The sequence below is a fragment of the Octopus bimaculoides genome, chromosome 10 (assembly GCF_046866305.1).
Source record: "Octopus bimaculoides isolate indiv1 chromosome 10, ASM4686630v1, whole genome shotgun sequence".
Classification (NCBI taxonomy): Eukaryota; Metazoa; Mollusca; class Cephalopoda; order Octopoda; family Octopodidae; genus Octopus; species Octopus bimaculoides.
The window spans coordinates 34,131,537-34,145,267 of record NC_142937.1 but is presented as its reverse complement, the minus strand read 5'-3'; the positions used below and the strand labels follow the sequence as shown (position 1 = coordinate 34,145,267).

General features: G+C 38.8%; 2 protein-coding genes across 2 annotated transcripts in view; one reads left to right on the top strand and one right to left on the bottom strand.

Annotated features, from left to right (window-relative positions):
- LOC106877315 (cytosolic carboxypeptidase 6-like) overlaps positions 1–13,731 on the top strand; it is a 1,751,930-nt gene that overhangs the window by 702,303 nt on the left and 1,035,896 nt on the right. The gene's annotated exons all lie outside the window — the stretch shown is intronic.
- On the bottom strand, positions 535–7,439 carry LOC149133524 (uncharacterized). Its single transcript, XM_089358544.1, has 2 exons — positions 5,821–7,439; positions 535–2,033 (listed from the first exon to the last, which is right to left on the bottom strand). The coding sequence occupies exons 1-2, from the start codon at positions 7,124–7,126 to the stop codon at positions 2,020–2,022; spliced, it is 1,320 nt and encodes a 439-aa protein (XP_089214670.1). The 5' UTR covers positions 7,127–7,439; the 3' UTR covers positions 535–2,019.

The following is a 13,731-nucleotide window of genomic DNA, read 5'->3' as shown; positions in this document are numbered from 1 at the left end:
CTAACTAGTTTTTGTATTGAGAGGAAGACAACAACTTCCCTCTGATGACGATCATACTTCAATTGTTGGAATAAAATACATCAATGATTATCAGGTGATTATCACTAAATCTATCACCTTTGTGTTGATGGTATCTCTGTAAGTTTTCCTGATAAATACAATAAAATGAAATAGAAATGCACAAGAATATTACAAGTTACACTAATGAATTCACTACAAATCATTTTCCTGTCTTTAAAGAAATATTTCTGAATAAATTCATGTAAAATATTCCATAAACATCTTCCCTACCCTATGTCTTTCATATTGCCTCATTTAGAACATCACAAAAGATCTTCACATATTTCACCTGCTACTTTTTTTTTTCTTATTTTATATCAATTATTTTTTTTTTAACATGGCAACAGCGAAATACTCTTTGTCCTTCCTATTTATTAACCTTATTGGGACACCTGGATAAATTGATCAGCTCAAGTGATACAAGCTAAAAGGACTTTGAGGTCAATTCACTGGCCGGATGAAACAAACGTTTTGAAGTGTGATAACCAGAGATCATCTTTCAGTAGATATAATATAAAACAATATTATAGATATAGTTTTACACACTAATAAAGTAGTTTTAAGCATTTTATCCTTTATTTTCTACATGCACCAATCATTTGCAATCTCAACAAAAAATAAACATTTTGGTCTTTTTGGTTACGCATACCAAAACACAGTGTGTCTCAAAAGGGTTAACTAGAATGACTCCATTTGTAAAGTCAAATTTATCATCAATTAGGTCAAATAAGATAATCGCAATAAAGTATCTTGCCCAGGGACGTTACACCATCATTCTAGTTAGGATTGAACTGATTTAACAGCCATCAGTATTCCAGCTCCTTAACCTGAAAACCATAGATATATAATTGGTATGTAAGAAATGCTACATGGTTTGTCTTCATTTAGAGACGTTACAAGAAATGATAAGTGTGCATCTATGAAACTTAGTAAGGTAATAAATTAATTGGATAGAGATTTACATTAGTAATTTATTGAATCTATTGACTTGGAGGAAATAAGAAAATGAAAGTTGTGGTATTAATGTATTTAAGGCTAAATGAATAGCTACAAGTAGGAATCAAAGACACAGCTTATTAGTAATCTATCTATTGCTCCACAGCACTCATGGATAAGAACATTGTGAAAGGAAAAAAAGTAGTAAATTTGTGAATTGAAGAAATAGGTGAGGCTAGTAGAGATAGTTTCTAAAACATTAAAGAAAAATATTAGATTATTCTGGAATCTTGGTCTCTGAATAAATAATGGTATTGTAGAGTGTCAATATTTAGAAAGTTGTTTGATGAAGAAATATTGAACATATTTAGTATTGATTGTCATTGCAGAGATCTAACTTTCAGCTGTTAAATAACCCAATTTCAGTAGAATCACAGAGTGGTTTCAGTTGGTGTCTAGACACAACCAATTTGCTAAATCAGATAGAAAAAAAAAGAAAGAGAAAAAAGAAAGAAAAAAGACAGAAACATAAATGAAAGGAGAATGAAAACAAACATTACAACAACAAAAGAATCCCCCTTTTGGAAACAAAATCTATCGATTATTAAGTGTTGATCAGTTACGCAAGCTTCATATGTAAAGATTGTGTAATTATACTACAGAATAACTTGTTCAACAAAGGATATTGTCTATTTTTATTTGTGTGTGCTGTGTTTTTGCTTGTATTGTGATAGTTGCATGTTGTACATAGTTACAGTAATCCAGTTTTAAACATATACATTAATTACTTTAATTTAAACTAACCTCTGCAGCATGGCAATTGATGTAAAGCAGACATAATTTATTTCATTTGATGTTTAAACTACTTGAAGTTTTCATTTTGTTGTTTACTCAGCAGACAGTGTCTTCCTAAATTTGTTCTCCACAGTAATTTTGTATGGCAGCTAGCTTCTCTAATAATTGAACTCACAGAAATAATATTTTAGAATAACTCTCTCCTACATTAGAATGTCCATGGTTCTATCACAAGTTACAGCCTACAATACAAAGCCTTGTTAGTGTTGCATGTTAATAAATTCTATCGTCTATATTACTTATAACAACTAAGAATGGACAAGATACAGCTCAGAGTGATTGTATTATAAACTAAAAGTACTTTGTCTTTGATTGTTCTTTGGCAGATTATAAGTGTTTTTTACTATACTAGTTCCATCAGACACATTGAGAATTGTCTAATGATTTCTCATCCTAGTATCAGAAATAGTCATGTGAAAGTCATCATTAAATATATATATATATATATATATATATATATATATATATATATATATATATATATATATATATATATATAGAGAGAGAGAGAGAGAGAGAGAGAGAGAGAGAGAGAGAGAGAGATAGATAGATAGATAGATAGATAGATAGATAGATAGATAGATAGATAGATAGATAGGTAGGTAGATAGATAGATAGATAGATAGATAGATAGATAGATAGATAGATAGATATGTTTCTTTATTAGCCACACAGGGCTCAACACAGAGTGGACAAAATACAAATGTAGAGTTTTTCTTTTCGAGGGGGTCGAAAACAAAGCAGAAAAAAAAACAAAAGTGGGGACAACGATGAAAAAAAAAACATCGCAAAACGCGACAGCAGTCGTTCGACATAAGCCCACAGCTCCGAAATGGTTGGACACTGCACGAGTGCGTGCAGAACGGTTTCATCGCTCTGACCGCATCTCGGGCAGGTCGGCCCCGCATTTCGCGAGCCGTGTCTATAGAGCTTATCCCGAACGGGTAGCGCCTCTCGGTAACACTGCCAGGCCAGGGATCTCTGGAAGTTGTCCATAGGTCCCGGCCCGAAAGTCGTCCTGAACAGGCGGGTCAGGTATTCCTCGTCGACGCCCAGGTTCGCCCCGAGATCGTCGTCGTACCTGCCCTCCACTAATCCCCTATAGAATGACTTTGTTGTGATGCAGCCGCTCAAGGTCGACCCGGGACGGCAAAGTTGTTGCAGAGCAACGCGACACTCACGGTGCCATTCGCCATTCCTCGGCCTCTTTTTGATCCACGACTGCAGCTCGGTCATGGAGACGAGCTGCGGGAAAGCGCGTCGCACAAACGGCGACCACACCTGCTCACCGTCGTCTACGTAGAGCCGGAGATGTCGCAGTCTCAGCGCATGTCTGCGCATCATCAACCACGGCATGCCCAGCCCTCCTTTCAGCGGGTGTTGGCAACAAACGGATCGCCTCACCATCGGAACGCTTCCTTTCCACAAAAAGCGGAAGAGGATGCGCTCCATTTCGGTGATGGCGCGATCGGGACAAGGCACGACGGTCAGGCGGTATTCGATAACGGACGCGATGTACGCGTTCGCCACCTCCGCCCGACCTTTTAGGGACAGCTTCCTCTCGGACCATTGCCGGCAGAGAGTGGCCACCCTACTCGTTATCTCGTCCCAGTTCTTCTCCGTTTGCAGGTCCGGACCGAACCAGACTCCGAGCAACTTGACCGGACCGTCCGTCCAGCGTCCCACTACTGAGGCTTTGCCGGACGGTATGGGCTTGCTTCTCCAGGTGCCGAGCAGCAAACCCACCGACTTATCCCGGTTGATTTTCGCTCCCGTCACCGCTTCGTAGTCTTTCAGCGTCTCGCCGACAAGCTCGATGTGCTCGTGGCTAGACGCTATGACGGTGACGTCGTCCGCGTATGCCGACACGCTCGTCCCGCACCCCAGTTCTCGCGGGATGCCCCTCAGCGTCGCCAGCTTCCGCAGTAGTGGCTCGAGAGTCAATACGTACAGGAGCGGCGACAGGGGGCATCCCTGACGAACCGAACGTGCAATGTCGAAGGGTCCCGATAGACGTCCATTGACGCGAACAACCGAACAGATGCCTGTGTACAAGGCAGCCATCCAGCCGCGGAAAACGGGACCGAAGCCGGCCGCTTCGAGGACAGCCTCCAAGTATCGATGGTCTACCCTATCGAAAGCTTTGGATTGATCCAAATTGATCAGGGCCCCACCCATGCCAGGTTCCTTAACTACCCTCTCTATGATGTAGCGCATCAGATGTAGGTTGTCATGGATGCTCCGGCCCGGCACGGCGCACGTCTGCTCAGTGCCGACCAGTTTCTCGATGACAAGCGCCAACCGCTTGGCTAACACCTTGGCCAAAATTTTAATGTCTGCATTGACCAGAGTGATGGGCCTAAAGTTATCTATGGCGTCCCCCTTGTTTGGATCTTTCTTCAGCAGCGTTACCGCTCCTCGGCTCACAAAACCGAGAATGCTCCCGTTCTGCTGCCAGTTGCAGTACACGGCCGCCAAGACTTCTCCAAACAAGTCTGGCATACAGTTGTAAAGCTCGTAGGGCAGACCATCCAAACCCGGAGATTTGTCCGTCGAGCAACCCGCCATCGCGTCCCTCACCTCCTCCGCCATGATGACCCCTTCGCAGCACTCCGCCTCTCTTGCCGAGAGTCGTGGCAAGCTGTGCAGGTAGGCACTAAAGTCCACCCTGCCTTCTCGCTCGCCACTCCTCCCGAACAGTCGGGCAAAATGCCGCTGAAACGCCTCGCACATCTTGCTTGGCTCGAGCAATTCGCGCCCCTGTTCGTCCACCAGAGACCGGATGGTGGCTCTGTTACCCCGCTGCGCCTCCGCCACCCGGGCCTCTCGTGCGGCTCCAACACCTTCATTCCTCAGAGCACGCATCCTTGCCCTGACAGCACACCCTTCGTGTTTAGCATTGAAGTGTTGGTCGAGGGCCAACCTCGCCGCTAAAACGTCGGATGCGATGCCACTTCGCAATGCCTCTTCTAACTTTATCACTAGCTCCCCCTCTACTCTGTTCCTCTCTACAGCTAGTGCCCTGCTATACCTTATTGCTTCCGCCCTTACTACTCTCTTGAGGGCAAACCACCATTTGTTGTTGACGATGGTTCCCGTCAAAGCCCTCTTTACTAACGTGCTAATCCGGTCTCTGAAAACCTGTCTCGACGGGAAAGACGCGTTTAGTTTCCAGTAACCGGGACCCTGCCTATGTGCCTTATCTAAGTCTAGCGTACACGTCACAAGTTTGTGATCCGTGTAGCTGACTATGTGGAACTGTGGACATCCTAAACTATCTCTATCTCTTGTCCTACACACTATCCTATCTAGATACGATCTCGACGACCCAATGCGGTTGCTCCAAGTCCACGTTGGCACATTTGGGTGGTCGAGTCGGTACCTGTCAGACAACTGGAAGCGTCTGAGCAGGTCTATGAGGCCTTTGCATCCCCTTCTAGTTTTGTCACTCCCGACGTAGTCTAGATGCGTGTCCAAGGTAGCATTCCAATCCCCCACTAAAAGTAAGGGACGAGACGTTCCCAGGAATACTTCTAGACGTCGAAAGAAGTCTGACCGACCTGTTAAAGGAGGCACATAAACTGCCAGCAACCGAAAAGCGCCTCCATCGCTGCCGTCCACATCTAGGACAACCAGTCTACCCTCCGGGTCCGTAAATATCGTCTTTACTTGGAGATCCAGACTCTTGCGAAAAAGAACCGCCGTGCCACTACCGCCCATCCTCGGCAGACAGGGAGAAAAATAAATGTTAAACTGTCCGCCAAACATGGACTTTAGGGCCCGCGGTTCATGGAGTCTGGTCTCACTAATGGCTATGATATCCAAATTGTGTGACTTGATGTCATTTAAGAGGTACCCTTGTTTCCAAGGGGACCCTAAGCCACGCACATTCGCACAACCAATCTTCACCATGATTCTATTTATACGTGTGCTTTAAAGCACAAAACAAAAGAACAAAAAGTTACTTACCGTTAGAAAGTTTTGTTTCCTCCTTGGATTTTTCACCAAGGAGGCTATTGTACAATTTCTTGCACAAATATTTCTGGAATCCCCCTACCGAGTTGGGGTAGAGGGATTTTATTGTGTTGTGTAATGCTGGTGTTACATGAATAATTTTAATGTGTTTTGGCGGTGTTGTACGTGGGTGGTTGTTGGTTTTGATATCGTTATTTGTGATGTTTGTTTTAGAGTTGATGTAATTCATCAACTCTGTGTTTGTACTGTCTATTGCTGTTAGCATTGTTTTTTTTATATTACTATTGGTGTTAGTAGTATTTTCGGGAGATGTGAATCTCCCTGCTTTGTTTGTGTTTGCATTTTGTTTTGTTTTCTTCTTACTGCGCTTCCTCTTTCCTTTCGTAGCTATTTTCCACTCCTCCCCACTCTCTTCATCGGATGATGGGAGATCTGAGGAGTCAGAAAGAGGTAACGGCAAATTTTGTGCGTCTGTGTGTGTTTCTGTGAATGTTTGTGTTGCTGTTTTTATTGATGTTGGCTGCTTGTTATTTGTGTGTGGTGTATGTGATATGGGGGAGGGAGAGGCAGTCTTGGAATTTTCTTTTTTTTCTTCTGTTTTTGCAGTTTCTGTTGTCTTTTCTGTTGTGGTTATTGCTGATATTTCTGTTGTTGTTTTTTGTGTTGCTGGTGGTGTTGGTAGTAAGGTTTTTCTGTTGGGGGTATTTGGTAGTTGCTTCTGTTGTTGTTGTTGTTGTTGTTTTTGTTTAGCGGCCAGAGGGCAGTCCTTTTTCAGATGTGCTTCGCTGTTGCATAGGTAACAGCGAGGTCGCCTGCCCTCTACCACCACATACAGCTTGTGGTCCTCTGCCAATCTAATGTTTGGAGGAATTTTCTGTGAAGCCTCCTCCGTGATGTGGAGAAGGATTTCCAGATTTTTCCCTCCCCAGTTCTTTTCCTCTCCGACCGTAATCTCCAAAATATTTGCCTCCTCCATTTCCAGGCACACGGCCGATATCAGCCATTGGGTGTCCACCTCCGATGGCACATTTTTTATCATAACTTTGGTCACTCTCTGTCCTAGATAACTCGGTATCATTACCAAGTCATCTGTGCGAAGAGAGAGTGTCGAAAATTGTTTAGCTAAATTTTCATCCAGAAATCTCACTTGCACCGTTCCAAATTTTCTTCCCCAGGTGACATGATTCTGATAAGGCCAAATTTTTCTAAGACAAACTTCAATTTTATCTGTGCTAACATTTTCTACACGTCTGGTTTTTGTGTTTACCAGTTTATAAATGATGCACTTTTTATTTTTCATTTCTATAATATCTTTTGGTATGTTTATTCTGACATCATCTCCTTCTTTCGTAAGAAGGGATTTTGTGTCTTTTATTTGTTTTTGTGTGAATGTCACTATTGTTCTTTTTTCCTTTAGAGCATTTGCGAAATTTGTTTTTGTTGTGCTGGCGGATATGTTCTTCTGGATATTTTTGTTTATGTTGGTGTATGTACTGCCTGGTTCAAAGGTGGTGGTAGTGGCAGCAGAGTTTGTTGAACAGGTGATGGTGTCATTGCTGACGGCCGATAACTTTACTTCCTTGTTGTTGATGTTGTTGTTGTTGTTGTCGTTGTTGTTGTTGTTGTTGTCGTTGTTGTTGGTGGTGGTGATGATGGCGTCAGCAGCAATGGTGCTTACGTCAGAGACATTTGTGACGGTTTTTACGCATGGTTTTGTAACCTTGGTTACAGTTTTGTTTATGTTGTTGGTGTTGGTGATGGTGGTGGTGGTGGTGGTGAGAGGGCTGTTAGTAGCTGTAATTACCGTCTTTGTGACGTTTACAGCAACTGCGTTCCTGTCACTGTGTGAGTACGCGCTATTCTGTTCTTTTTTCTCTTCTGGCATCTGAAGCCTCGGGAAATGCTTGTCAAAAGAACAAGACAAGCGTTCCAAAATTATGTTTCTCGACATTTTTCAAATGTCAAGAAGGAAATTTTTGTATTTTGCTAGGGCCGAAACTGCCCCTGGGGGCCAATTCCTGCCCTTGAAAATACACACAAATGAAGCCTAGGTGCTTCGCAACAAAATTATTTAAAAATTCCAACAAAATGTGGACGGTAAATGGTCAAATAAACGTTTACCTTCGCAGCCGATGTGACAGCACGTCCGTGAGAAGAGATAGATAGATAGATAGATAGATAGATAGATAGATAGATAGGCAGGCAAGCAGGCATGCAGATAGATAGATAGGTAACACATTGATATTCTCTGTGTGTGTGTGAGTGCGCGTGCATGTGTACACATACACATATATGCACAAAGAAAAAGATGACAGTTATTTTGAAGTTTTGGCTATGTAGCCTTCATTGTACTGTCAAATGAAAGCTACATAGTGATAACTTCAAAGTAACACTCAACATTTTCATTATGAAAATATAAATATGAAAAGTTTTTAGTGATTCATCAGTTTAATATTTGATTGTTTGTTTGTTATACATAACTATACATAAAAACAAATATCTATACATATGGATAGTTACATATATATACATATATATATATATATCTTTTACTTGTTTCAGTCATTTGACTGTGGCCATGCTGAAGCACCACCTACCCAATGAAATACATATAAATTTACTTGTTTCTCTAAGAACAGACATAAACTTCCTGTTGACAAAGAGTCCAGAACTCCAAGTAAAGAGTATAAAACCCACAGAATTGTCTTCCCTTACACGCACTTCCTGTTTTGACACCACACTTCCTGTTTAACACTTAAACTTTCAGCCCCTTTTTTTAAAACACAACACTACTCTTAATTCTATGCATCCTAATCTTTCTAACAATTATCTACATGGATTACCATTGAACTTTAAAAGCTCAAAGACAATATAATCTATTGGTATATTTATTTTTTTATATATTATTTTTTATTTTTTTGTAAAAAACATTTTCATTCTCCCTCTTCTTGAAACTTTGCCATGCAATGAAAGCCGGTTAGAAATCCTTGTTAATCCTCCTTATACACATCTATATTAAAATATGCTTTCAGTTTAGCGTTCTGCCTTATATATATATATATATATATATATATATATATATATATATATATATATGAATTTATGTAGCAAGATTCCTGATGTGAAGTCGTGTGTTGAAACAAATATTGTTGTATTTCAGGATGGACGTATTTTTTTTTTTTTACCAAATAAATACATTCGTCACACATTTATTACTGTTCATTTTCTAACTCATGTTCATTGTTCGGAAATCTTTTGTCGCACATCTGTAATTTCCTCAGTGACATTTTTCATCCTTGTTTGTACTCTTGCTCTGCATATTCCATTCTCAGAGAATGGAATATGCAGAGCAAGAGTACGCATAAAGACGGGAAATGTCACTGAGGAGGTCACAGATGTGTGATAAAAGATTTCCAGACAATAGACATGAGTTAGAATATGAACAGTAATAAATGAGTGAAGAATGAAGATATAGTATTTATTTGGCAAAAATATTAAAAAATTACCATCCCGAAATACAGCAATATATATATATATATATATATATATATATATATATATGTATATGCACACACACACACACACACACACACATATATACATATATTTATTTCTGTATGTGTTCCACCCCCAAAGGCTATGGTCATGTTGGGCTACTGCCATCTGTGTGTGTGTGTGCGTGTATAATACGCATACACCGCATCAAACACATATTCATATACATGGAGAACAACTTTTCTATTTACTCTTTTACTTGTTTCAGTCATTTGACTGCAGCCATGCTGGAGCACTGCCTTTAGTCGAGCAAATCGACCCCAGGACTTATTTTTTTAAGCCTAGTACTTATTTCTGTCGGTCTTTTTTGCCAAACCGCTAAGTTACGGGCACGTAAACATACCACCATCGGTTGTCAAGCGATGTTGGGGGGACAAACACAGGCACAAAAACACACACACACACACACACATATATATATATATGCATATATATGACAGGCTTCTTTCAGTTTTCGTCTACCAAATACAGTCACAAGGCCATAGATTGGAAAGCGTGGAATATCATCACCACCACAGTCCATCATCCAGCAGCTCCCACAGCAATGTATTGGTTAAGAGGACAGCTGTCCCGTCCGGTTGCCAGGTAGTAGGGTATAAAGAAGAAGGAGGAGGAGGAGAAGGAGAGGAAGAAGAAGAAGGAGAGGAAAAAGAAGGAGAAGGAGGAAGGAGAGGAAGAAGAAGTAGGAGTGGAAGAAGAAGTAGGAGTGGAAGAAGAAGAAGAAGATCATCATGATGATGATGATATGGGTTGGACAGCTTGGCACAGTCTATGTTAGTTCTTATTCAAAGTTCTTGTTTTTCTAGCTGAGTTAGAAGACCATGATTCACTTGCCCGTTCCATTTTTGGCTTAGTTTCTATGGTTGGATGCCCATCTTATACCAACCACTTTCGCTTTTGATAGTAATATATATATATATATACATGAATAAAAGTGATATATATTATGACCAGCATATGTAATTTAATGTCTCTGAGAGAAGTAACCGTCTTATGATGTTCTAGTAAACCACCGTTAAACATCTTTAGCATTTTCATATTGCTTCCTTCATTGATGGAGAAATATTTCAGCAGAAATATTGTTTGGCCAGTTGTCACAAATTGGAGAGCAGAAGTGTGGAAAAGACAGAATCAACAACAAGAATAACAAAACAAAGAACCAGATTTGGAATGGAAATACAATATTTCTACTGTTTGGATTTAGAATTTGCTATAAGGCTTACTTCTTTCTTCTTTACTTTTGTTTTTCTCCTTTCTCATTTCCTTTTAGTTCTTTATTTTCTTGTTTAATGTTTGCGAAGGGAAATATTTAATTAAAAAGAAATATTGCTTGAGAGCAAAATGTTATCTGAAGCATATTTTCAATGTTGAGAAGATTTTTGAGTAATTCTCTGGCTTAACATTTCCAATAACATGCTTTCTGCTCACTAGAATACAATTCAACTAATTTAGAGTAATGATTTCAAAATCTAAACTACTTAATTCTGAAATTTATTAAATTTCCTGCCTTTTAAAATTTATAGTACAAATTTTCTAATATGTTTAGCAAACAGTATGCATTTAGTAAAATGTATTAAGGCTGTGTATTTCTGGCAAATCATCTCTTAGCATAAAGACTATGTGCCAAAACAGATATTCCGAGCCAAAATATTGGAGCTTGCTTAGTCTTGCATTACTGTTTGATAATTTCAATTTACTTGATGCTGTGCAATAGCAGTTTTACTGAAAATACTTTATTGATTCACTTCATGGAGTTTTATGGTATGGAACACACTTGCAACACTGAAAATATCCTGGAATTAAGTTTACATAGTAAATTGTTGTATTGCTGGATGGGGGATGATGGTGGGTGGTGGGTGCTAGTGTACGGATAGTTGGGTCATAATACTTGAGAATATTAATGTATATGTGTGTCTGCATGTGTATGTATTTGTATATCTCTACCTATCTATCTATATATATATATATGTATGTATGTGTGTGTGTGTCATATATGCACTCATGTATTTATATATTTATGTATATCTACATATATATATATTTATGTATATCTACATATATATATATGTATATATATCTACATATATATTTGTATATATATATATATATATATATATATATATGCACACATATATTTGCATGCATATATATATATATATACACACATGCACACACATAGATATATATAAACATATATGTATATATATACATACATGCATATTTATATATATATATATATTTATATATATATATATATATATATATATATATATATAAATATACATACTCACACACACTTGTCATATATACAAACACAACACATATACAAACACACACACTCCCACACACACACACTCACACACACACACTCACTCCCACACACACATGAAAATATTGAACTCCAACCAATTATGTGAATACGGAAACCTTGGTTGAAAGTCTTTCAGTTGACATTTCCATATTTCATATTCTCAATACATTTGTCGTAAGTTCAACTTAATAATGTTGCAGATGAGGGAGGGAGAGGGGGGAGGAGAAGGGAAAACAATTTTGTTATGGAAAACAATTTTGTTATGGAAAACAATTTAGTTTTCCATAACTAAAAGCCAAATGGAAATTGATATACTTACTTGACTGTACACCAGTGTATTACTGATACCTAGGTATTCAGCATTAGTGTGATAAATGCTGAATATAACAGAGTTAAAACTCAGAAATAATAAGCTTGCATGATCAATGCTTTTATTCCTGCCACCCTTTCTCCTCCTCCTCCTCTTCCTCCTCTTCCTCATCATCATCATTATGACTGGCTGTATGGTTAAGAGGTTTGCTTTCCAACCAAATAGTTTCAGGTTCTCTGTCACAGCCTGGCAATTTTTGTGAAGGGTCTTCATATATTGCCCCTAAGTTAACTAAATCCTTATGACTGGATTTAGGAGACAGAAGTCGAAAAAATCCCATTTGTGTTTGTGGGTGTGTGTATGTATATATATATATACTTTTATTCTGTTACTCTTTTACTTGTTTCAGTCATTTGACTGCGACCATGCTGGAGCATCGCCTTTAGTCAAAGAAATCAACCCCAGGACTTATTCTTTGTAATCCTAGTAATTACTCTATCAGTCTCTTTTGCCAAACCACTAAGTTTCAGGGATGTAAACAGTCCAACATCGGTCGTTAAGAAATGGTGGGGGGGGGGGCAAAGACAGACACATACACACATGTGTATATATATATATATATTTAACGGTCTTCATTCAGTTTCCATCTACCAAATCCACTTACAAGGCTTTGGTCGACCTGAGGCTATAATAGAAGACACTTGCCCAGGGTGCCACACAGTGGGACTGAACCCACAACCATGTGGTTAGGAACCAAGCTTCTTACCCACAGCCACGCCTGATATATATATATATATATATATATATATATATATATATATATATATATATATATATATATATATATATATATATACACACATATTTATATATATATGCACAAATGTCACTAAATGCACCTAGGGTGTTAGACAACACCTACATTGCTAGAAATAAGAGCTAAAATGCTCTAATGCTGTAGTTAATGCACATGAATGAAAACATATATACTAACAGGAACCATAATCTTTCGAAAAGAGCCAATTGAGAATTCTTAATATTGACACATCAATTTCAGCAATTTACTAATGGTGAAGTGAGTCTAGAAAGAATTGAAAACAAGTTGGCTTAACTGATGAGGTGACAGAAATTGCTGAAACTGATGCGTCAGTATTCTCGATTGGCACTTTTTGGACGATTATGGTCTTTGTTAGAGTATATGTTTTCATTTATGTGCATTAATGTTATGGTGAGAGTTACAACGGCCCTTGTGAGAGATAGTCTGGTCCTAGTAAAGTACAAATAGTAATGATCTGGGTGTGTTCAAGAGTTCAGCGTTCAGAGTTTGTGTTAGTTTGCAGTGAAGTCAGAAGGTGTCAGTTGGTTAGTTCACAAGCAATATTGATTGTTGGCTTATAAAGAGATTTGTTAGTTCATTACATTGTTTTTACTGTTATCTGGTTATCTTATTTATTGTACATAACAAATTATGTTACGACATCTGGCGATGAGGTTTTTGAAGCTCATGTAGGTTATTTAACAATTTGTTCGTGATGCAACTTGTTAAATAAATGGAAGACCTATTAGCTTCCATAGTACAGTTGCAAAAACAACAACAAGAACAGCAACAAGAGTTGCAGAAGCAACTATTACAGCAACAACTACAACAACAATTATTGGAACTCTATTCAAAGAAGTCCAAAATGAGGTAAGTTTGTTTCCACCAGACAGCATTTCGAACTTGATTAAT